The sequence below is a fragment of the Hermetia illucens genome, chromosome 1 (assembly GCF_905115235.1).
Source record: "Hermetia illucens chromosome 1, iHerIll2.2.curated.20191125, whole genome shotgun sequence".
Taxonomy (NCBI): domain Eukaryota; kingdom Metazoa; phylum Arthropoda; class Insecta; order Diptera; family Stratiomyidae; genus Hermetia; species Hermetia illucens.
Window position 1 is genome coordinate 65,880,816 of NC_051849.1, and position 26,992 is coordinate 65,907,807.

General features: G+C 41.1%; 1 protein-coding gene across 4 annotated transcripts in view; it reads right to left on the minus strand.

Annotated features, from left to right (window-relative positions):
• Positions 1–26,992, minus strand: part of LOC119655166 (cadherin-86C) — a 784,156-nt gene that overhangs the window by 68,258 nt on the left and 688,906 nt on the right. For all 4 annotated transcript variants that reach the window (XR_005249882.1, XM_038060935.1, XM_038060926.1 and 1 more), the window contains 4 exons: positions 23,013–23,343; positions 17,663–17,785; positions 15,343–15,426; positions 15,111–15,236 (listed from right to left, as the gene is read on the minus strand). Coding sequence is in view for 3 of the 4 variants with exons in the window: in XM_038060918.1 (XP_037916846.1) it covers positions 15,111–15,236; positions 15,343–15,426; positions 17,663–17,785; positions 23,013–23,343 (664 nt within the window). In the remaining variant the exon portion in view is untranslated. The remainder of the gene's footprint in view (positions 1–15,110; positions 15,237–15,342; positions 15,427–17,662; positions 17,786–23,012; positions 23,344–26,992) is intronic.

Sequence of the window (26,992 nt, forward strand, 5' to 3'; positions counted from 1 at the left end):
TCTTCTCTCGAACGCGACCGAGAGTTCGCAATTTTTCACGCTACAGACCCGAGTCTCCGAGGAATACATGAGGACTGGCAAGATCATTGTCTTGTACAGTAAAAGCTTTGGTCTTATAGTGAGACGTTTCGAGCGGAACAGTTTTTGTAAGTTGAAATGGGTTCTGTTGGCTGCCAACAATCGTGCGCAGATTTCATCATCGTAGCTGTTATCGATCTGTCTTTTTGTCTCTATATTTTCGCATTTCTTACGCATACCATTGAAATCCACGCCACTTTCACTACCATCTTGCAGGCGTCACGCTCTTTTATTCTTATTTTGCCAGGCTATCTCAGAGTTTGCGACCGAATGCCTCCTCTCCCACTACAGCGGCTGTAAAATCAGCACAGAAGAGGCACAACGTTGCGCAAACCTAAAGCGGCCACTATGATGAATCACCAACTTCAAGATTACCCATTCCTGAAAGCCGTCCAAGGGTGCAGACAGCCAGCCGCCAACCCCAATGTGTCCGAAGTCTGTCCGACAAAACAAATATCAGATTGAAATTTATAGCCCATTTATCGATTTCGTCACGTGAATGGCTACTTCGGTAGAGCGTCACCTCTAAATAATCCCAATGAGGTGGAGTCAAAAGTGCCCTGCGTCCAAAACTTAAAGATGCATGGAGATAACGCACCCCATTTACGTTGGTTGCACATGGACCTGAGGATATCTTATTGAGGAGGGTAAGTGGAGGGTGAGGTTAGGTGTAATTTGTTAGAACGAATGGCTCAAGGAGGTCCAGGGGGTACGACGCAGGCAAGATCTGACGGAAGCGCGATAATTCAAGAAAGTTGTCAGTCATACCCTATCTCCTTAGTTGCGTGAACTGAAGGTTGCGATCTGCGATGACTCTTTTCTCACTTAAATTAATAGAAGCATCATTACGTTCAACAGTAATAACCGTCTGTTCGACAGAAAATGTAGTCTTTTCTACCACTGGGAATTTTCATGTCTAATAAGACCCACTTACTTCTTCTTGACTTTTGGTGGCCCTTTGATGCCAATTCCCCTACCCAATCATATCGCTTATTCACCATATTGCTTATCCACCCCCTTGAATTCAGGATTTCGTTAGCTTTTTTTTCTACTTACGAAATCAAAACATCACCATAACCAACTATGAGCTTTAAACTTTAGAAAAAAATTAGATTAAGTTAGTAGTTTAGGTCTAGGAGATAACATCTTATATTAAATTCATTTTTTTAAATGAATATATTGGAACACGTTTTTAAATATTGCTAAATATTTATGATTAAGATACGGACTCACAAAATTTAAAATTCGGATTACACATCATAATTCGCTTTCACATGCGGCTCACATTTTCCACTGAAAATCTACCCCCAAGGAACAAAAACTTACATTGCAAAACAAACAAAACGAAACCAAAACGAAAGCATCTTTTCATTGCAATTCTGATCCTTGACTCCAGCGAATACACTCGAAAGACTAATGGTCAACATTTATCTGCTCTTGCAATTCGTGTCTGGTGTTCACAATTATCCGCAGTAATACCGCTTGTACGCTGTTAAAATGACCATTCCACATATTTCATCGAACATCTTCATTTTTCATATTCACCCATGCAGTCCTTCCAATTTGCAAATAAATCAAGCATCAACTCCCAACATTTTCAAAATTTATTGCACTTCTTGGCGAGTTGCAAGACGCATATGATTAATGGCCATATGCAAATTGACTACTTAATTTTTACATGTCGTGGTTGAAATAGTTGCGTGAGGAATATTGCAGGAAGATGAGTTCAAGAAATGAGAACCGGAAAGGATTACTTCGTCTTTCAGACATTTTAAGCAGGAAAAATGTCGGTAGCCGTGTCTTTTGAAAAGCTTCTTCTCTTCCATTAATTACTCATATTCGTATGCACTGCAATATCTGAGGAAAGAACTTAGTTTGTTCATTTAGTTTGTTAAGCATTTTCATCATTCTTTTTCTTAGGACGAATCAACGAGGTTCATGAAAAGCTCCAGGTTGTTCAGAGCAATGTCTTGGCAAGATTTCCCCATATGGACTGTTCAGTTTATACGTGATACCTTGCAACAGTAAGAGATAGATCAAACTAGCAGTATTCAAATAAATCTTCCTGGTTCCTTCGCAAGGCTAATTAAGTGGTAATTTCGGCTAGGACTGACCCTGGGATCTAAGAATTTTTGTCAAATGGAAACTCGGAACTCGACAGGCAGGAATATGAAATGTGATGCCTATAAAGGTGCCTATGCTTATGTAAAATAAAGTGCAACGAGCGTTGATTTTAAGGATAATTTCTTTGACATAACAGGCTCTGCAACACCAGCCGATGTGTCGGTTTAAACGATGCAATATTTGCAGCCCTGACTAATCGCAGAAAACAAGTATTGGCCGAAAGGAGGTCAGTGGCCATCCAGTTTCGTTTAAACCGGGATTCATATATCTTGAAATGATAACCAACTTAACCTTAAAATCTCCCGCAATCCCCCTACTCCCGCAGAGTAGGGTTTTGGCTTTTTGTCTCGGGCGACCACGCGATCACCTCACTTAGGAGAAAAAGAGGGCGGCGTATACGAGAATACAGTTTGCAGTGAAGTAAAGGGAAAGAAAAAAAAATTTTGTTGACAGCGGAAAAAGACTAATTAAACTTGAATTGAATATTATCGAATTCAAGATAGTTTGATTGTTTCGAGGTCGCGAAGGAGAGTGGTGGTCATGTGTACAGGTGCTATTGGGTGTTGTTTTCGCGATCATTTCGCAACACTTTTGAAGGAAACTTAGAAATTTGAAAACCACGAATAAGTGGTTGGAAAATTTGTAGAAATTTGATAAAATCGCGATCATACCGGTGTGATTTTTCTGCAGTTTAAGGTTTTATGCGAAACACATCCTTATAAGAATCTGTCGGTCACACCCGATTTTCTCGGAAACGGCTGAACCAATTGCCACGAAATTTGGTGGGAATATGTGATCTGTAAATCTGTAACATGTTGCACTAGGTTTAAGGGGGGTCATCCTGTGTGAAGGTTGTTTTTTCGCCTTTTTTTGAAATTTTGTGTGAGGAATATCATCGTAACAATTTTTCCAGCTCGATAAAATAGTTCATGATTGAAGTGCAGAGCAACTCATACACCCATCTCCAAAATATGTTTCTCGACGGCCACGCTAGAGAGCACTGTGCTCATCTCCAAAAAAATAAACAGCATTTGAACGTGCTGACTTAACCACGTTTTGCAAACTAGGATTAGTAAAAAATATTGAAAGGTAAATTGTTGGTGCCTTGTTAAACATTTTTTTTTGTAAATTTTGCGGTTTTTTCACGGTTCCTTTAATCGCAATTATTCTAGTTTTGGGAGCCGCAGATATATGTTCTGGATATATTTTGGGATGTGACAGCAGCAAATTTTCAACTTGCAATTTCAAGAAAAACACATTTAAAAATTAGAATGCGATTATTAACCATAAAATGTAGTTTTGCCTAGTCAATAAACTTTCGATTTCTTAAAAAACATATGTAAAGCCTCTGCTCCAATGTTTTTTGTTTCAGCGAAGCCATTCGGACGTCGTTCGGACCGGTAAATTCGCACTTCATTACGCCGGCCGAACGAAACCTAACATACGACAGTTTACCTGTTTAACACTGTAATTTCCGAATGACTCCGAATATCGAAAAATTTCTTTGCCCAAATACTTTACATTATATTTAGATACAATTGATGCCAAAAAAAATCGATTCTTCGGATCCGACACACGGATGGCCTCCTTAAGAGGGGCTCCCCATACAAGCGTAAGAGGGAAGGGGGGAGGGTATAAAGCACACAGAATATGGTCACGTGAGGTTCCAGATGAAAGGGCTCGATTACTGCTTTTCACAACTAATTTCATTTCTGATATTGAACAACATAGGAAAGTTAAGGCTCAAAATATATGGCTGAGTTACACTTTCTGGTTAGGCCTCGTTCTCAGAACCTATAAAACCTAAAGTCTAAAAAAAAACATACAAAATCTAGGCATCAACATACATCCCATTCCCATGCCTGCTCAAATAAAATCCATCAATTGAATGGCAGACTAGAAAATATTTTGAATTTTTAGCTATATACCAATGGAAAAAAAGCCTTATTCCCGAAAGGTCCAGCTTCCGGTATTCCTAGTTATTTGAAACTGATAATCGACTTAAGCATAATTCGAAACCTAGATATAATGGTTCTATATGGGTGGTAATCGACTACCTTCCCGGCAACTAGGAAAAAACTAAACCCTAAATAAGTAAGTTAATATTTATAAATTTAGTGTTTATTATTCGTGATTTGACACCTAAGGATATCAATCTGAAGGGAACTTGTAACGGGAAACGTGGTATTAACATATTGACATTTAGTTTGTCTGCTGTGCTGCTGTCTCGTGAAAGGCAACAAAATGCCGTCTGAGATTACGTGTGGCTCTCCCATTTGTTCATCTAAATGAATAAACTGTTGCACTGAATGGAAGAGCCTTATTTAACACTTAATTTCGTTGGTAGATTACGATGCGTATTTGAAATGTACACATGTTTATTTATTGATTTTCGTTAATAAATATTGACGTAAAATTAGTAAACATATACAGGTTTTATCTTCTTACGAACTCATAAGAAGGACCATTTTCTAGACATTCTCAACGGCCGGTATTGAATCTGCATAGATTATCCCCCTTTTATCCCCCTTTGTTTCCTTATTATTATTATCCTATCTTATTTTCAAGTTATCACAATCTCGGCAGATATCGGATTTTACCTAATACTAACACTAGGTGCCAAGCATTTAGGCTCGGACGATCCTACACACTTAAAATATAAAGAGGCGCTGCAGAATCCGCCGAGAACTCGCCGCAACATCGAGCACGTATGCAGAATGGTATATTTCTGCATGGTTTGAACCAGAGAGAGATGGGAAAGATTTAGGTACAATATCTGTAGCTGAAAGTATTATGGGAACTACAACCACTTTCTCGGGACGCCAAATTTCTTTGATTTGCCGAGTCAGTGGTTGAGAGTTCATCTTGTTCTCCATACATTTCCGTTCGATGCTGCTATTATGGGGGTTAACAACACCAACAATATCACGTCTGCATTGCCTTCGACTTCCATTCAACGATCTGCTCGTGGTCTGACTTCACCCCACTCAGACGATTGAAACATTGATTCTTCAAGTTAAGTGAAGTCAGCCCATAGTCTGCCTTACAGACAACCACATGCAAGGGACTCGTCTGCGCTTTGCTGTAAAAGTAAGCGCTTAGTGTGTCGACTTGGCGGTGATGTTTTGTCGCCACGTCAACGAAGCCCCTACCACCAATGTTACGAGGCAGGTTTATCCGCTCCAAGGCAAAGTTTGTATGATTCGTTCGGAATTTGGACATAGTTGTCCGTATCCGCGCTGGACGTTTTCCAAATCGGTTTTCGTTCACGGCAATATTCCGAATGCATACACCAGTGACGGGATGGCGAATACATTCAATGCATTTATTTTATTTTTCCCCGAGGGATGCGATTTCAGTACAAGCTTTACACGTCGCAGGAATTCAGACAGCAGAGCATCATTCAGATCACCAACTCGAGCGTGCAGAATTCCTAGGTACTTGTAGAAGTCTGTCCCGGTCATAGCTTGGATGTGGAGGTCACCAATGCTGTCCGGCATGTGGCTCATGATGATCTTTATGGATGGCTTGGATTCGACATTTGTCTAATCCATCCGAAAAGCATGATTTAATATATCTACTATTCGCAACAGACTACTATGGAGGTCACCAGTACCAGCATACAGGTTGATGTCACTTAAGTACATCAAGTATGCCTACTTGCATTTAGCACATAGGCCATATTTTATTGCAAAATCAAGCCGTCTAGCATCATTCAGTAGCCATGAAAGGGGGTTCAGTGCGATGAAAAACCAAAGGAGAACCAACGAATCCCCCGGGACGATGCCTCTCTGTATACGAATAGACTATGAGGTATTGATTGATGAATGCGCTGATAAGGCGGTACAGACGTAGGACATCGATTAGCCAGGTGTGCCGGACGGTGTCGAAAGCCTTGGCATAACCGATATAACAAGTAAGGAGGTTTCTTTGGCCTCTTGCCTAGCTTTTTATTGTTATTATTTGTAAATAAAAGAAAATTTTAATCACTTCCTGTTTTTCTACTTGTTTCGGGATAGCCCTTAATAATAAAGCTTGCCATCAAGAAGACACTGAAAGTCTTAATACTGGGGAGAAATAACTTGACTTGTTGAGAGAGCAGACAACATCGCGAAGCCTTTAATTTGTGATATCTGTTGAACCAGCACCAAACCCTCTTGGGGCTAAACCCTATTTGCACCTCAACCTGATTCTCCCTTAACAAAAAACTGTAGATGAAAGCTGAAGGCAAATCTCCCGTACCTAAACGGAAGAAATAATTTCAGCTGGTCGCCCGTGTTAGAGATTTATTTAGGCTGCTGATCTTATCTGGGAAAACTACCCGCCGCGAAGCGCTTCGCATGGAATGAAAATACAGCGACATAAGAGAAATTGACATTGAAATAGGACAAACTATTTTGCTCAAAAGCTAATCGATGTTCTTTCCTAACTGATATAACTACAGTAAAAGAAATACTTTGGCCATGGATCAGTTGCCTGCAGAAGAGTTTCACATTTATATTCAAATATATAAATCTGTCTACAGACCGTCTGAGGCAGATTCAGGCATTTGTCTGATACAGAAACAGAGTTTGACTGGAAAAGACATTCAGCATATCAGGCATTTATCTGACACAGATGGAGATATTTGTTTGTCTGACGTCTGAGGCAGACACAGACATTTGCCTGACCCAAGCACAGAAGATGTCTTTGCTTTCAAGTGCTTTCTCTTCACATAACAATTATTCAGACTTGCAAATATCTTTCCAGTTTATATGTGCATACTTTTCATCTCCACTTGTCCTTGAATTTTCTAATTTCTTCTAATTTTGGGATACTACCCCAAAAGTAGTTTTGGGGAAGTATCCCAAAAATAGTCACTTCTCCATATGGTACATATGTGCAACGTGATCAGATCATTAAGGCGCTAATATTCCCTATCCAGCAAATACTAACATTTAAATACAGAAGAATTCGTATTCACATTTGAAAACATGAAAACAAGAAAATTCGTTTTCCCACTCGAAAATATGAATACATCTTTATTCACTTTTGGAGATAAGAATTCAACCGTATTCATATTTACTTGTGCGAATACGGAAATATTCGAAAATATTGACTTATATGAGTACGAATGTATTCGAAAATCATCATACGAATATATTCGTATTTACGAATACAAATATGATCAACTTTCGAGAAGTCCATAAGGACGATACACGCATCTCTGGTATGGTTTAAAAAGAAAAAGTGGTAGATCTTGCCAGGCAGCTACTCTGGATACTGAATTAGTGGCCTTTAGCGCAAAACTCAGTTGCAGTTCCTTACTATGTTCGGCCTACACCAAGCATCAGTTGTTGCACCATTGATAATGATAATTGTTTAATTAGTAAGTGATATTCTTTGCATCTATTGGTGGAATTTTACCAGATACATAACCAGGACCTAATGGTGGCCTTGGTGTTAAACTGTTGTTAGTATATTCTGAATTCAACCACTGGCTATTTCTTCCTCAAAACCAACTTCAAACTGGAACTTTCCTTCTAGTCGGGTGCTTCACAAAAACCGGTGTTTTTCAAGAAGATGATATTCAAATAGTGTCTCCGGCAAATTGATTGAGTTAAGCTGTTATTTTTAAGGTTTTCTGTAAAACAAAACCTTATTAAAATCGGTTTACTGTCTTCCTGTCTTTCTGTCTGTCTGCCACGCGCATTTTTCTCGGAAACGGTTATAGCGATTGACACCAAATTTGGTGAAAAGGTGGGAACTATGTGCGCTCGTGCATACAGTGAGTTACATCCTTTTAGGTTGAATTTAGGGGGGGGAGGTCATCATACATGCAAAAGGGGTGTGGACATTTTTTTTTTACCAAATATAGTCATGTAGGGTATCAAATCAAAATATATAGTATCTAGGCTCCGAAATACCTTTCATACCGATATCCTTTCAAATAATTCAAATAATTTCAAATAATAATAATTGGCTGCAAAACCCGCCTTAAGTTCCACGCAGTAATGTAGGTTATAATATAGAGCTTGGTTCTACCAAGTTTGGTGGAAATCACACTATTACTAACAAAGTGATAATAGGTCAAAATTGTCATTTCCCTGCAAATTCAAGACTGTAAAAGTCAATATCACCCGGAAATGGGTACTCTCACATAATATATGTATATATTACGTGCTACGCACTGGCAAATGCAGACTCGAATGTCTTTATATAAGAAGTACACAAAACCTTTCATACCTGAAGCATCGTGTTTCCGGTTTCCCGACTTCTTATGTAATGAAGGGTGTAGATTGGGCGTAGGCAGTGACAATGCAGGATGGAGATGATAATTAGCGCACCTCTCAATATTGGTTGAGATAGTTGTCAGATCTCTCAAACTTTATGCACTGTATATTTGACATGTGCACCCGCTCGTTGTGAGAATATCAGTGACACAAGACATCTGCACCTTATTGATCAAACTTCTTAAACTTGAGATTCAGTTAAGTTATTCAAATTGTAATCGATACGAAATCCCTTTGCGAAGACAGAAGGTACACGTATGTATGTTTAATTGTTGTAAATTGAGGTCAGTTATGGACCCTCGCTAGCGCTTTTAAGGGAATTAGGCAGCTTGATTTGGTTCCAACCGGCATGGAGGAATCGCAAACGGTATATTGCGTGCTGCAGAGAACAGAGAAATCATTTTGGGGGATCATTATGTATTTCATCAAATTATATGCTTTATTGAGGGTCCTGGAAGTTTAAGTTGAGTACCCGCTGTGTAGGCATAATCTGACGGTCCTTTTTGGACACCTATTGATTAGGGGTCGCAATCAGAGCACCTTCGTAAATCGCGTTACTAGTTTATATCATGGTGGATGCGATATCTGTCTAGCACTTTAATTACATTTTAGGGGTACGACACGGAAACTTTTCATGTTAATTTAGGGTAGTGCAAGTTGACTTCCAACTTTTCTGACGCGTCTTTTTGACCGTAGACTTGAAGTTCGCAGTTAAAAATTGCCTTTAACCTTGGCTCAATGCAAATAAGAAACGACATAGTAGAAATCTATCGAGTTGAAACCAGTTGTTTGTGAATGCAGATACGTTTTCGATCAATCTACTTGCACGGATTGATGACAAATGGACGTAGAATATCAAATGGCACAAGGAAGACCTTGCATTTTTTTACATTTCCATGCAGGCAAACGCAAGTATATTTATGATAACATAATAAATATGCAAACTGCCACCTAAAAGCCTCAAATCACGGTCCTTAGCACATAAAGGTGCATGCATCCTTTAATGTTCATTAGTTTTTCTATCATTAAGGAAATATTCCGCCGGCGTGCACCTACATCAACCAACTTAGAAAGCAAGTACTTCTCATGGGTCAAGCACTTTTTATGGGTCATCCCATGACTTACAATCGAATGTGATTTACCTGAGGGAAAGATATTTTTCAATCAAATTAATTGTTTTTACTTATTGCAACTGAAATGGTTACATCGGGTCTGTATGTTATCTGGATGTTACCCGGTAGTACTGGAAAAACATTTTTTTTAATAAAAAAGCGCTCTTCAAAAAAATTTAGAGAAGGTTTCAAACGATGCATTTACGACGCGACCTACGCAGTAAATTGTGCAATAATTTGCGCGTCTAGCAATGCACTTTGAATTAGATGCAGCTATTCGAAAGCTTGTCGAAAGTGCAAGGCAAGTATCTGCACACGATGTAACGGAAGCTTTCCTATCAGCGATGCATCTCTAAATTGTATTACATCGACTTCTCCTAGATGAATTCTCTCGAACGCTACAAATCTCAGGCGGATGCAGTCAGACTAGCGTCTCATATTAGCATGGCATGCAAGTGTGGTGACACCGTGGATCCTGGTGGTGGCCTTCAGCGGGGCAAGGGGGAGCATAGCGAGTTTCTGACTCGTCTGCGGAATGGTGTGGAGAATGTTACTTTCAAGTTCCGGCTGCTATTCGATACCGTCGCCGCCGCCGCCGCCGATGCACCGACAAGCGTTCTGATGCTAATATACTTATGCAGGCGAAATGCACATGTTCATACGTGGAGAGTGTGCACCGAAGCGTACCTGAACTGAGATTCGCCTGGGGGAGCTTCGACTTGCACTGCATTCTGGGCGCCTGTTAGCGATGTTCAATGACGTTGTAAGTTGTTAACATGCGGTTTTACGAAGAACCGGACGGACTGCTGCCGTCCCAGAGCTTTTTACAATTTTCCTGTTTTCAAAGTGTAACTGATGCAATTTAAAGTTTGCAAGATGTTCCCATCTAGTCGCGGATTTCTGAGATGAGTCGTCAGTTGGTTTGAGCAGTAAATGCACCGCATTTAAATATTGCAGCTTATGAGGTTGCAGGTAAATATTATATGAGACCACACTTTATAGAGCGATATCTTGAATTTGCCTCCTTCCTATAAGAGGGGAGCCATCCTCGATGGCATCCTCGGCCTCTGTTATGGTAGATGCACAAATATTACATAAATATTTGTTTTTTTTTGTTTTATTTGTAAGCACTTTTTAAAGGTCGGCTTCTAAGCTTATGGAATGAAAATTCTCTTTAATTTAGGGTGCGAGCGTTCCGCGGTTTAAAAAGGAAAAAAAATATCCCCTTCGCCCCTCCTGCCAGGGGGTTGAGCGAAGCACTGACAATGCTTTCTCGGAAAATATCAACGTGTCCAGCAACTCAGGATACAGCTTCGGATTGGACGGATCTTGGATCTTGTAACGTGTGATCCCTTTTTCGAAAAGGTGCTTTGCGGGAGCTTCTCAGAAAGTATCTCGTAGCAGCATTAGCATCCTCGCGCTCCAAGAGACGAAATGGCTCAGCAGCGAAGGAGCACATTGTGGACCCTAAACACTATTTACTAGTGGCAAGGAGCAAGGAAAAAAAGAACTCGGTATCCCCTTTATCATAAACAACACATTTGGAGAACCGGTAACTGATTTCAAACCGATTAATGAACGAATCTGCTTAATCCGCTTCAAGATGAACTTCCTTAATGTGTAGTCATTAAAGACGATTTCTACACCCAACTGGACAGAATTTTTGACGGGTTGCCCTCCATCAAAGAATTATTGACAGACTTCAACGCTAAAATTGACAACAAATTATTCCATAGAGGCATAGACCGAAGGTAGCGCCTCCTTAAACAAACAATAATCGTCAAGCAGTGTTGAATGGCCAAAAACAGCCACAGCCACAGGAGCTGGACTCCCAAAATCAAGGTGAAAAAGTTGAAAGACGACATGCTCAAAGTGCGGACGGTTACATGTTAACAACCAAGGCACATTTCGACGCACTACCTCATGCTGACCCTGAGGAAAGTAGTGACGCAAAGTGGTGAAAAATTGGGGATGGGTGGTAGTGCAGCTAAAAGCACCCTTAGGCATTTAGATCGGAGGAACGGTAACGAATGGTTCAATGATGCCTGCGTGGAAGCGATTAACAAGAAAAATGAAGCCTACCGACTACTAATGGAAAGACGAACTTGAGCCAGAGAAAACAAGTATCACGAACTAAGGCGATACGACAAGCAGATCTGCAGACGAGAACAATGAAAGTTCAATAACAACAACATTTTAATACTTGGCGGCAGCTTGAACTACATACGAGTAGCATTTAGCACAATGAAAGAGGCGAGGATAGGTTTTAGAAGGCGAATCACCCTCTCCCTCAGCGACGCGTCTGAAATAAAGGTAAGATGGGTTCAGTATTTTCAAGACCTGTTGAACTCAACGATGACACATTCTTACCCCTTTGTCGCTCCGGATGATCGAAACAGAGAGCAAGTGTCCACACCCCGACTTTGTACAAAGTAGGTGCAGCTTTGGTTACATTAAAATCACATAAAGCCTCCGGAATAGATGGCATCCCGGCTGAACTCTGAAACAAAATAGAACTCACCAATCGAATCTACAAACTATCAAACAAAGCATCTAGACAACCAAACAAATATCTGACGACTAGAGGAAAAGTGTAATTTGTTCAGTGTACAAAAGGGTAATCGCCTGGGTTGCGAAAATTATAGGAGGATCTTATTGCTGTGCACGTGCTGAGAGCTGCTTGCGAATATAATCGAACGACGACTGAGAAGTTATATAGACAACATTATCGTGGAATACCAAGGTGCCTTTAGATCCAGACGATAGACAACGGGTCAGATATTCGCAATTAAGCCGGTAGTTGAAAAATGCTGGAAATATGACATCAACCGTTGGTTCGTTGAGGACTGTCAGGCGGATGATAATGTAAATCGTAATGCTCTCTCTACAGTATAACGATCGAACTAAAAATTCCACCAAACCGTGGCGTACGCAGCAGTTCAAGTCAATAGCGAGTGAAGTGGGGCTCAGGGTTAATAAATCTAAAACCAAATTTATGACCCAAACTCTAAAGGCAGATACTGGTATGCAGATAATTTCAATGGGCGAGCATAATATCGAATTCGTCTACCTAAGAGCCCTACTCGCGAATTACTACTACTAAGCATTTGTTAACGTTATGTACCGCCACCATGCACCTTGGGACCTCTTTCTTAAAGTGCAGGAGTATATTTAAGATTTTGCTAGCTTCTCTAGCTTATATACTCGTCCAGGTAGCCTACAGTATCATCTGGGTTTTACTCCGTCCGTTTTCACAGCTCCTAGACCAACTTAAAAGAAGAACATTATCTAGAAGATAGGTCATTATTAATTTGTTTTATTGTGTACAAACCAAATCTGCAGTTGCATATAGATTTGTACAGTGAGCAGTTTCAGGCCGAAATCTAACTATGAAATATCCTAGAAACCCCGGTTGATGAGCTCAAGAGATTCATCGACCGAAAGCATAACAACTACCCCCGACTCAGGACCAAATGGAGCACCTTTCCTAATATAGAGCCTCTGGAAGGAATCTAGCAGAACTCTATCCTAAAGAGGGTCAAGAACGGCTTGAAGCTATCTGATGACCAACCTGCTTAGTATAGAAAAGACAGACACTTTCTCAATCCTTAACACGACTTATTTTAATTTTGTGTTTGGAAGAATTCGCAAAAATCTATAATTTCCGATTCTGCAATTGAAAAAGTATGAAAAGTTCAGACATCAATCTTCCGTAGCAATAAAAGAAAATGCGATGCATCAATATGGATGAAGTGCATAGAAATGTATAGATCCAAAGACAGGAATTACTTGAAGCACATGGTGAGAACTGGTGCGAGTGGTTTAGGCGGGCGTCTGAGTACTCGGAGTGAAGCAGCATGGGAAATTCATTCGCTCTCTATGCTGGCTCGGGAGCGTGGATTCAGTCCTCCCCATAATAAGATCGGTACAATAAACTACGCACCTACCATACAAGATATTAATTTGTATGTATGCAAGACGTGTACTTAGACGCAAATGTAGGAGAAGTAGGTCGATATCTTCGGCAGAAAAAGAGTCCCCCGAAAGATTTTCGGAGCCGTAAAGGAAGGAGGTGCCGATAGGGAAGCGAAGGAAATGTTGGAGAAATTCAGTGGACACAGATTGAAAATCAATTCTAAGATTTTCTAACTGGATGATACGGTCTTTGGATTGAAGTAATTGGAGCGACGAATCCGGGAGGCTAAGGCTTAGTGTTTGCCCCAGGTCCGATTTAATAACGGACTCCAAACATGACAGGGTTTGTGCCGAGTTCGCTCCACATGGTGACTGAGTTTCTCATGCTTGTTTTTCTACCAAATAATGAAGGCGGGGATATCTGCACCCATATAGAATAGGTGACTTACTCAATGTAGTCTATTCAGCCGAGTTTTATCCAAAAGGAAACGGTCGTGATATCATTGCAAAAATTTTATCGTTATATTTTCGGAATCGCCCAATGTTTAATTTTTCTTGATAAGAATCAAATCATTGTCTTATAAAGTAAACAGTTTGATCTTATGCTGGGAAACTTTAAGCGGAACTGTGCAAATGTAAAGAAATTGTTGAGGTTAGGGGAAAGGGACCAGTAGTTAGTTTTCTTTTATAAAATAAATAAAATTACCCAATTTAAAAGTATCATGGTGAAGTTGAAAGTGGAAGTTGGAATGTAGGGATGGGAACGGCCAAATTAAAAATAGTAAATCGGGAAAGCCGCGGAGTGTTAAGACTCGCCCCTCAGTTTGTCCCTGGACAAGGAAAATAAAATGTTGTCAATGCCGCAAAGCCCCGGCCACTACAATGGGAGCATTTTGAAAACCCTCACTGTGGACGATTGTGTGTTGATTCCAGAATCCAATCATAGTCCCATAGCTAAAGGTCGTAGCCGTGAGGTTCGTCCCTATCCAAGGCTTGTATGCGTTTCGGTAAAGTAGTAAAGTTTCAAAATTTGCTGGTTGCTGACCCCAAATTTCTACCGCTTTGTCTTTGATTGTATTTTTAAGGCCCAACTTACGGGGATTTTTTTTAAATGGTTCGGTTGTGGTGCTAAATCGAGAAAGGATTTCCTATTCCTCAGTTTGTTCAGTTTCAGTTGAGTTAACTGTATTGTGAATATCTAAGACATACTGACGGAAAGGGCTTGAGAACTGTTAAATTTTCATATCAATATTTTCTTTCAACAATGGTTTTTCAATTTAATCTATGAAAGCAAATAATACTCCGTCCAACTACAATAGAAGTCGAAATGGCAAAGGATTCCGCATCCTTTGCCGAACAGGCCAATCTACGAATTGCGCGGCGCAGTCTATTACTACCCGACTAACATGATCAATTGTTTGCATCTTTCCTAATATAAGGTATAGTCATGTCCTTGAGGTTAAAAGTTCGGTAACTTTGTCATTTTATTTAAATACGTATCTAACAAAGCTTATTGCTCCTGGTAGCCCCTTATAATATAGTGACAGCTAAAAATAGAATCAATTCCTGTAAAAACTCAAATAAATTTTCAGAAAAATGTTATACTCACATTCGCCAGAACAGTCAAGTGGTACATTGCTTGCTTCTCAAAGTCAAGTGGTCCTAGAAGAAAAATAGTACCCTCCGTCGTATCCGGCGAAACAATTTTTTGGCGGATCGCAAACAGCGGCGAACCCTGTAAAAACAATTTGATAAGTGATTGTTCACAAATTCTTAGAGTCGCCCGATTAGTCAGTGAGCGGATCGATAGCTACTGAATTTCATGCAAATCAGCTACTTACCCATAGCTCCAAATAGACAGGCTTAGAAAAAAGTGGGTTTTTACGGGCTATCACGTAATCCAATTCGGTTCCACGTTTTGCATCCTGAAATAAGAGAATGAGAAAAAGATACAACATGAAAAGCGTGCAAGAGTGTATGAAGTGGAATCGCATTATATCGTATATCAGCGTTGATACCGTTTCAGAATTATAAATCAATCGTGGGAACCTTGCAAGGTCGTTAAATCGTGCACATGGCATTCCAACGAACCGCAGATATGGAGAGCGGTAAGAGTTCGAATGGTGTTACCACTTTTTATTAGCGGAGAGCTTGACAAATAATTATGTAATATGTGGTTTAAAATAGTTCAAAGTGAGTCTGTGACTTCATGGAATCGTCTTGCTAGTAAATTTATGGGAAAAGGAATTGAGAAAAGTACAGACGCTTCCCCGAGTTTTCCAACTTTCGCCTCTTACTGCTGCCTCCGAGGTTCCGAAAGAATGGCGATTTCATCTCATAAATGGAAGTCAATCAGGTATAGAATACTTTCGATGCATTAACAACGAACAGACCTAATTCTCCATTGGATCCAATGGCCCTTTTCAAAATAAGTAACCTCAAAGAAGTCTCCAATCAAATTGCACCACAGAATGCATGCCGGACAGATCATAAATCTTAATTGATTGAGTTATAAAATTGCAAATTCGTCAACACTAAATTCCGTCACGCAATGCCATTCCATGAGCAGTTTGCAAACTATGCACCCCGCAAAAAGTATCTTTGCGAACACGGTGAAACCGCACGACGTTGCATTTAATACTCCCATTATGATTGCTACGAGTATAATATTCGCTGGTGATAATTATGATGATAGTGGCGGTGATGATGATCATACGATGACGATCCTGATAATGGAGCCGGCGGCCAATCGGTAATCTCTGCTTATAATGAATGATGCATTTTAAAGGTGCCTCGTGGTATGCCGCCAGACATTAGATATGGCAATAAATTTTATATTTCATTTTTGTCAGCTTGATTGCACTCAATCAAAGTGTGAGTATCAGTTCGCGCTTACAGCTGCCCTTCATTGATGCATTTTTAATTGGACACGTTTCACTTGGAAACTTCTGATTCGCATGCATACCAAAGAGGTATGGCCGGGCTTCAGTCACGCTGGAATTTTATTTATTACTTCATTGTTTTGCAGGATGGGGCTGAACTGCTGTGCATTTTATTCACAGCCGCCAGTTCTGACTATAAACCTGATCCAAGTAGACCAAGCGGCGAAAATTCTTCCAATATCAAAAATGTCAGTCAAATGAAACACCTCAAATTTCAAATGTTCGCTAAAATATAGTTTTGAATTACAGTTTTTCCTGACTACCAATTCTAAACCCTCCTCCCCCAATTGAAATATAAATTTCCGCACTAAATCCCCAATTCTTGAGCCGTGCATTTTCAGATTCATCGAAATTATGGAGAAACCATCTATGACCGATAACCAAATTCCTGCAGATCCACCAGAGCCCAAACTTGATTTGGAATTTTTCGCAATAGTAGCTTCCGGGATGTACCTGCACTTGAAGCAGCTGAGCATAATAGATTTGAAGCATTCCAAGTTGCCTGGAATCCAGCCCAACCCCGCTTCCGCAATTTTTGTATTTTCCGTTCTCTGTGTCCTAGCAAAAAGTCGTCCGTATTGGCCAAGATGTTTGCGACCACCCCCACGCATCCTGCGCTTTTTTGTTGAATTGTTCTTGACGCTATACGTTACCGATCGGATTCTGCGTCAGGTTTGGATACCTATGTTGAAATTTGTGAACTTCATGTGCAACTTTTTGAGTGACTACATGGTTGTAGTGAACACCAGCCTCTTGGCGAATCAAACGATGGCAGTGGCAGCCTGGCTTCGCAGTCGAGCATTCTACTATGTTCGGTATATGATTTCAATGTCTGTATTCTACTTTATGGCTGAAGTGACTGGCCTTGCCGAATACTGTAGAGATGTGAAGAATCGTCTGAAAGCGAAGGCAACTAAATCACGTGTGACATTCAGCGAGAGTGTATCCCAGATAAGACCCAGAGCGAGTTCATTGTCCACGAGGCGAAGTGAGACCGGAAGCATCAATATCCCATCACCGGTGTCCAGGTCCACAAAGAAGAACCGAAAGTCGATTATCACCCCCAGAAAATATCGAACACGTCAGTACGTTCCTTACCACTTTCATATGTATGGTTAATTGATGTACTTTTGTTTTTAAGAGATTATGTAATAAATATATCTAAAATGGCTTGCAGATTGTTCTTTTGATTTAGAACATTTGCATGTAAGCTACATACCTCTGGGATCAGTATAATTCCTGGCTTGTGTGGGAAAATAGTGTCGTGAGGCGTTGTGAAATTGGTTGCAGTTATTGAACACAGCTGTGTGGCCATTCCACCTTTTGTGTCCTTGACGGAGACCTGAAAAAATAAAGAAGATATAAAAATGTTATTAGCTAAGTATTATACTTTGAATAGAAGAGTAGAAGATAAAGAGATAAAGATAAAGATGATGAATAAAACACTTAGAAAGTAGGTAACCTGGCAAAAATGTTAATGACTAGTTCAATCTAATGTTGGAGCCCCTTTCTAGCGGAGATAGCAGCTTGCAGCTGGGACCAAATTAAAATAACACCAACAACAAACACGACGGCATAACCGGCAAAAGCCAAAGATTTTGGAAGGAGCAATAATATACCGCGCTCACCGCTCCTGGCAGCTAAAATGGGAGATTCAACTATAAATCCCTTTGCAAGAAGCACCAAGTTACGATGCGACCGTCAGCTAGTGAAACAGTAAAAGGCCCACTGTTCCAACGGTGAAGGCGACTGGAAGTGAAAAAGTGTATGATACCGTATAGGCTAAGGCTCCTGGTGGCCAGAAAGGAGGGACGCCATCGTTCAGAAAAGGGACCACGAGAAAAGATCGCAAACTCCGAGCTGCGTAACCCCCCTTTTTCAAGACAAATGGGTGATAAACTCTCCAACGGAGGCGGAAATGCAAGTCATCTCACCGAAGAGGGTGGTCTTATCGGAAAAACAAGGGTAGAGGGAGAAAGGCTATTCAAGAAGCGCGGAGGAGTCCTACGCAAAATGAAAATTGCTACTATCGTCCAGCAAAACATCTCCATGGATGTCAACAATGGCATAATGGAAATGGAAGTACTGCTGGACCTTATTGCACATCAACGAAACTTCCGGAAGACAGCTGAAAAGGAGTTGAGGTAAAAGTACATCGTTAATGCAGCCCCTAGTTGTTCTATGGCGAACACGGCCACAATGAAAAGACTTGTAAGTCGGCAAAGTGCTATGTCCTTTGCAAGGACCGTGGTCTGTAGAAAGAAGATGTGAATCATGTTCCTAATTCTGGGCGTTGCCAGGACTTCAAAGAAGTGTTACAGAGAGCGAAAAATTAATCCACATCCTGCAAGCAAACATGCATAGGAGTACGACTGCTCATGATCTGGTGAAGCAGATGGTGCAAGAAGGAAATGCTGATTTGTTGTTTCTCAGCGAACAGTACCGAGATAGGAGCTCACCGTCGTGGTGTGCCGATATATATGGCACTGCTGCCATGTGAGTGAGAGATACGGTTAACTTGCGTGTGCGGGCCCATGGTTGAGAAGACGCTTCGCTTGGGTTCGTTGTATGCAAGTTACGTTTTTAAGCATTTATTTCACACCGAACGAATCTATGTAAGCTTTTAGGAATAGACTCGCCGTCTTGGGGGCCCAGATTAGAAACACGAAAGGGAAAATTCTAGTCGGAGGAGATTTGACAGCCAGAACTTTGAATGAATGGGATATGCCTTAGTCGGATTCCCAAGGCACACAAATTTTGGAAATGGCCGTCAGGCAGGGCTTATTGTCCTAAATACTGGAGCAGTCCGCCCTGATTTCCAGGAGACTATCTTTAACGTAACTTTTGCTACGGAGTCTTTAGTGTCAGCGATCGATTTCCTTCGGCAGTGACAAACGCTCTTCCCAATGTTCTACCTCCGGCAAACATTTTCCGGATGTAACGTCGGAAAAACCGACGATGCGAAATTTGGCGATGCTCTCTCAAGAAGGATAAATCAACGACAAGACCCAAGCGCAGACAAATGAGCTGCAACTGAATTGCTACTTCTTTCGACAGTGGACCTTATCATCGCAGCTTGTAATGTATCGGCCCCCCCAGAGGAAATTGTGTTCCGGGAAATTACCCACGTAGTGGTGGATAGCTGCAATTGTAAACCTACGATGGAACTGCCTTAGACTTTGGCTGATATCTAAGTGCGCAAGCGACTAAGGCGAGGTGATGCTCAAATCCACAGAGTATAAGAGTTGGAAAAAGGAACTCCGCTACGAAATCCACAGGCAGGAGCAACGCTGGCAGCAGCTAATCAACGTCGTAAACAGACAGCTATGGGGACTCGAGTATAAGCTGGTTTCCAAAAAACTCGGTCACCGTGTTGGGCAGAAGCAGCGAAATCGTGAGGTCTCTATTTCGTGTCCACCCCACCCGAGCAGACGCCGTCGATGAAGGAGTGAGTGCTGAGGAGTGCCCACTTTTAACTGCAATGGAACTAGAGGAGGCGGTATAAAAAAATACTAAGAAGTATTCCCAGCAAAGTATTGAAACATATACACAAGGCGATGTCGGATGTTTTCCGACCCTGCTCCCTGCTGGAAGCTTGCGATATTTGCACTGATAAGCAATGTCAAAGGCGACTCCGAGGCGCGGTCAGTGTATCATCCGCTCAGTATGTCGCACACAGCGGGAAAACTGCTTGAAAAGCTCATCAAGTCACAGCACATCAACATAGTATGGTTTTAAACTAGGACGATCCACGATTGATGCCCCTGAGGGGTTGGTCTACGCGGTAAAATGGCTGAGGCACATAGTCGCCACTTTCGGTGAGTGGTGCTCCTTGTGACCCTTGACGTAAAAGACGTCTTCAGTTACGCGAGGAGGTGTCAAACTCTTGAGACACTGAAAAATGGTTACTATACTCTATGCTCTAAAACTATTTAAAGGCCCATGTCCCCCTCTACGAATGAAGGTAATCTATCCTTGGTCCTGACTTTTGGAACGCCTTATACAGTAGTCTCCTGTGCCTCGAGATGCCTCATAAATCGCATCTGGTCGGGTGCGCGGATAATGTTGCGGCACTGGTTACCGCCCGTTTCCCACTCTACGAGACACAAAAAGGACAACATCGAGGGTGGCTCAGTAATCCATCCAGGCTCCTGACTTTTGGAACGCCTTATACAACAGTCTTCTGCGACTCGAGATGCCCCATGAATGAATGAATGAATGATCGGGTACGCGGATAATGTTGCGGCACAGGTTACCGCACGCACGATTGAGCAAGCTCAGCGCACACTGGGAATGGTGATGTGGAGGGTAAGCAGATGGACAGCTAAGCAAAGGTTCTCCTCAGCTCTGGAGAAAACCGAAGTCGTTGTGCTGACCAAGGAAAAGGTTCTCACAGTCCTCCCAATTCAAGTCGGTGAAACTATGGTCTTGTCGAAACCACCGGTGAAATACCTCGGCATCATGATAAACACGAAGATGAGCTTTCTCGAACAGATCCGCAATACCCCAGACAAGGCTGTGGCTAGAATATTAGCGATTAGTTATTCCGATCGCTCTCAATGCTGCCGAGTTGAGGCTTAAATGCACCGGAAAAGGCGGGGGAAATAGGGAAGCTGTCCGTCGTGAAAAAACAGCCCGTACTCTCTGCGCATGGCAGCAAACGTGGCAAAGAGAATCGAGAGGCAGATGAACCACGCACCTTATAAAAGCCGTGCGGCAGTAATTCAATCGAAAGGACGGTGATGTTGACAACTCAGCTACTCAACGGACATGGGTGTTTTCGATGTTACCTGCATACGATCGGGGAATCACGGTCACGCAACTGTATTTATTGCAAAAATATGATAGATGGTGCCTGCCACACGTTGTTCTTCTGCAGAAGGTGGAAGCACCACGCCATCACCTTAATTGAGGCCATGCTGCAGAGCGAGGACACGCGGAGCCGAGTGGAAAGTTGCACTCAAGGCATTCTTAGGGCGAAGAAGAGAGATATGGATAGGGGACATGCCAGGGTAGATGAGGCTCCCTGAATCCGTGGGATTTTGTTCTTATACTCAATTGGCTTGGCCTGAGATAATGTGTCAAATGGTTCCGAATCAGAGTCCTGGATGCTCCAAGAGCAGAGCGGAGTGCGGCAAAAAAAATTGCTCGATACCACATTTTTTACTTTGCGAATATATGTATTTATGTTGAATATTTCTGAATACTTGTGCTGTTTTTGTACCATTTCCTTATGAATATTTTATTTATTTTTGGAATATGTCACTGTCTGGAATCTTCATATGAGTACGCATGTCACTCTCCCGAATTTTTTATTACTACTGTACCTCCAACAACAAGAGAGTTACTTTAAAACAAGTCGGAATACCGGAAGCTCGCGCTTCGGATATAAAGGTTTTGTGTTCATCTTATGTAAGAAATTTCAACGCACATTTTTTTATCCGTATATAGCTACAAATGCTACAAATCCAACATAATCCTTCATATTTTTCCAAACTACGAGACATACGTACATATTACAGCTATAGATATTGCGCTCACCCTAAACAAACAAACTGTCTATTTCCGAATACTGTACACATATATGCACGTATGTAAATGGATCGTACCCATATTTCCGATTTACTTCTTATATCTATTTGAATTAGGCACTACCCGCAAAGTTCATTAGCACGCATATATTATATACCTACATACACACATGTCTGGTTGGAAAATAACTAAAAAAAACTAAAAGAAAATAATTCTCTTGGACCCAATTCATAAGAACTCATTTCGTTGTGGTATTGATGAATTGATATGTGATGATGACGTCATGCAGGTTGTAGAGTGCACGAAATTCACAAAAAACTGTAAAGTTTCACCTCCTATAACTTTGTTAATAATAATTGGATTTTCTTCAAACTTGACCAAATTGTGTATTATATTCTTCATTACACGCATGCCAAATTTTGTACTTCTGGGATGAACATAAGGGGGGTGCCGGGTAAATTTCTAAAATGTGGAAATATACTATTATTAACTTTATTTATGCAGATGTCGGAACCGGATATATTTTGAGGCCTAGATTTCGTAGAGATGCACCACTGTGATTTTTTTCAGATTTTTCGGTTGGATAGGTTCTGAGAACGAGACCTGTTACACTTTTTGGGGGTCATATTTTGAGCCCTCACTCCCCTGTGTTTCACCCAACATCAAATATTGAACCAGTTTCGAAAAGTACTAATTGAGACCTTTCATTTGATACCCCACATGGCTACATTCTGTGAAAAAAAAATGTGCACCCTCCATTCACATGTATGGGGAGCCCCCCTTAAACTTAACACAAGATGGCGCCACTTACTGCATGTAAAGGGATCACCAGATTACATACTCTCACCAATTTTCGTAACAATCGGTCCAGCCGTTTCCGAATAAATCGGGTGTGACAGGCAGACAGACAGACAGACAGACAGACAGACAGACAGACAGACGGACAGACGGACAGGCAGACGGACAGACAGACACCGTCTCGATTCTAATAAGGTTTTGTTTCACACAAAATCTTAAAAAACAAGGGAATTACTCACCTGAAAATCATAATATCGTCCTGGCTCCAATCTCCTTAGAAGTATTACATTTGCTTGGCAGACTGAATTATATTTTGTACATGGAAGTGATTCAATTTGTACCGTAGGTGACGACACGTTCCCGGTTAATTCGAATGTTAATGGATAGTCGAATTCCTCATCAGTTGCACGAAGCCTGTAAATAACAGACCCAACTGTGGCATCAGCTGGAATCAGGACTAGACGCATTCGTGTCGACGGATCGAATTTTGGATCCATGGCATCAACTTCTGATAGAATGGTAACTATCAGAAGAAGGCCTATCCAAAGTATTTGCCGTATGGAAGTCATTCTGGAAAGAGAAATAAGTATTTTGGTCATTATTTTGTCATTTTCCAAATATATTTAATATAATATTATATATTTGATGGGCTCTTTTTATTTAAATAAATAAGATAACATACTCGAAAGAGAGTCCTATTTTTGGGTCCTATTTTTTAGAATGCATATTTATGAATATTGTTATGAATGTAGATCTTCGCCATATTAACTGACCTGATGTGTATCTCGAAAATGGAATAACATGTAGTGCTGCATGAAGTAATAGTATATAGTTGTAAAAATAAAGACTCTTGTGCAGCGTAAAGCATGTTTTAATTTTATTTTTTGCTACTATGGTTTCCAAATATTACGGCGATCGTTTCATTGAGATACAGATGGGCACAAACCTCATACAAAGGTGATAATCAGCTTAAATTTTTGATAAATATAAGAATTTAATGAAGCAAATAATTTTCAATTAAAAATTTGTCAGCAATTACCTTCTATTCATCTTAATAAGGATTCATTGTGGTATTGTCCACTTTATTTGCAAATTATTTCAAACAAAGCCACTAACGTCTCCAACGGAAAAGCCTTTAACCCAAACAATGGACAACAATCAACTATTTATTGTCGCCTAAAACCAATAATTGCATTATCTACTCATGACATTCCAACAACCACCGAAAATTTTCTAAAATAAATTCAAAGATAATTCAAGAAATTCCCCAGGCCAATAATAGCGCATTAGATTATCTCCGGAGGAATTTCTTTTGTCCTCCCCCGAATAAAGAATTCAAACGTGTTTTCTGGTTCCGATTCATTTTGATTTCCTTTTGTATTTCTGCTGAGGCGGTTAAGTGATTTATTGTTATTCATATAATGTGGCAATGTCTTGATTTTTGACTTCGATTCACTCGAAATTTGCATAATATTATTCATAAGGTCCATTGAAATTTCGTTTCCTATGATGACCACCAAATCGATCCAGGAGAATGTGAATGGCGGATTGTTTATATGATATTATGCCTTTGGTTTTTTCAGAGGGTAATTTGCATATGAGAAGATTAGTCAGCGTGTGATGAATCGGTTTGAGTAATAAATCAGATTAATAATGTCGGAGGTTTTTCGATGTGTGAAGGCACGATGCATATAGCTCCCGCACCAAAATTGTCGGTTATATTTTGATTTGACTCTTCATAAATATTAACCGCTCATTTACTTTTGATTTCTATGAAAAAATGGCCTCGCATGCTTCTTAATTCACAAATTTGAAATACTAGCATTGATTGCTGCAGTGACCTTGTTAGATTCTGGGTGTGGTTCGTTACAGGTGCATCATGTTTGGTAAACGTCCTCATTGCATCTTCATCATGTTTCCATAAAGCAAATAGTGATGAAGCTTTCTTTTGAACGACAGAATATCTAAATATATGCAATTAATTTTCGTTCATTCAAAATAAGTTTATTTCAGAATCCTTTTCAAATAAAACTGAGACTAAACCCTGCTTTATATAACGTTATAAAACGCATCAAATTCTAGAGGATGACTTAAGGTCTCATTCTTTAAACTTCTATAAGTACTTGTCCTTTGCAAATTTCGTGGAATGTGGTCTACATCTCGATGTCCGCCTGTTCGTCTGTCTGTCTGGCTGTCTTTTCTTTTAAGGAAGTGAAAGTCTGCAAAAGCTACTGTAGGATTTTTACCCAGTAAAACCACTCTCCCTGCCCCGCCGAACCATAAGGTATTACATCACGGGTTGAAGTGAGCTCACTATCGCTTCTTCACCTTTATTCTCAACGGCCGTACGTAACCGCGCTTTTCTCCCGCCAAGATGTCAATAGGCATCATTCCAGAGATGGCGAACGCTGCATCATCTGAAACAGTCCTGAAGGCAGAGCATAACCTCAGGGCTATCGTCTTGTAGACTGTACTCAGTTTATGAGCGTTAACAGATATCCGCGAAATATTTCTCCAAACTGGGGTCCCAAAGAGCATGATTGAGCTCACTACCCTGGCTGTGAGCAACCTATAGGTATACCCTGGCCCTCCCAAGTTGAGCATCATACTTGCTATGGCCATACTTGCAGTGGAGGCAAACATATTGCTCGTGTTGCCTATAAATGAGCTTCTTGTCTATCACCACTCCCAATTTGATGGTCGACCTGGAAGTGATTCTGATTCTGATACAGGCGAATTTTCGAAATTTCTCTTCCGGCACCCAGTGATGAGCCCTGTTTTCATTTATTCCTCTTCAAGTATCAGACCAGAGCTCTATAGTTAACCCTTAGCAGCACTCATTGCTTCGCCTGAGTATGACTCAACATCTTCGTGATGCTTTGCGACAATAACCAGCATCACCACCGTGGAAAATTAAGTGCATCGTTGTACATGATGTTCCACAGTAGTGTGCCCCATACGGACCACTGCGAAAAAAACGTACTCCTGGCGTCCGTCATCGGTGCCATGTCAGACCCTCTTTTCAGCTGAATAACTATCGACGATAGCAGCGAGATAAACGGGAATACCAATCTTCGCTAATGATTTCCGTATTAGATTCCAATTGGCCAAATTAAATGCATTTTTCACGCCCAGGGTTACTTTCACGCTATATTTACTGGTACTAATCTTTCCGTAAATTGTATCCCCGGCCAAGCCAGTAACCAATTTGGTGGCATCTATGGTTAATCTGACTTTACGGAACCTATACTGCTGATCTGAAAGGCCTCCTTGACTCTCAACAACCGAGAGGTCCACCAATTTGATATCCGCAAAAGCTGTCTGGCGTCCTCGCCTACGCCATCGCTCCATCTTAGGCAGGATCTGCCTCGTCTTCTTTTTCTACCATAGATATTGCCCTTAAAGACTTTCCGGGCTGGATCATCCTCATCCATACGGATTAAGTGAACCGCCCACCGTAACCTATTGAGCCGAATTTTATCCACAACCGGACGGTCATGGTATCGCTGATAGATTTCGTCATTGTGTAGGCTACGGAATTATCCATCCTCATGTAGGGCGAACTCGAAGGCGGCCAAGAGTTAGCAATTTTTCTTGCTAAGAACCCAAGTTTCCGAGGAATACATGAGGACTGGCAAGAATTTTGTCTTGTACAGTAAGAGCTTTGACCCTATGGTGAGACGTTTTTATAAGCTGAAATAGGCTCTGTGCGCTTATCTCATCATCGTAGCTGTTATCGGTTGTGATTTTCGACCCTAGATAAGAGAAATTTTCAACGATCTCAAAGTTGTAGTCTCCTATTTTTATTCTCCCTGTTTGACCAGTGCGATTTGATGTTGTTGGTTGGTTGGTTTCCGGTGCTCACGTTCTCGCCATATATTTTGTCTTGCCTTCATTGATGTGCAGCCCAAAATCTCGCGCCGCCTGCTTGATCTGGATGAAGGGAGTCTGTACGTCTCGGGTGGTTCTTCCCATGATGTCGATATCGTCAGCATAGGCCAGTAGTTGGGTGGACTTAAAGAGGATCATGCCTCCTGCATTTACCTCAGCATCGCAGATCACTTTCTCGAGGGCCAGGTTAAAGAAGACGCATGATAGGGCATCCCCTTGTCTTCGACCGTTGGTGATGTCGAATGGTCTTGAGAGTGATCCCGCTGCTTTTATCTGGCCTCGCACATTGGTCAGGGTCATCCTAGTCAGTCTTATTAATTTCGTCGGG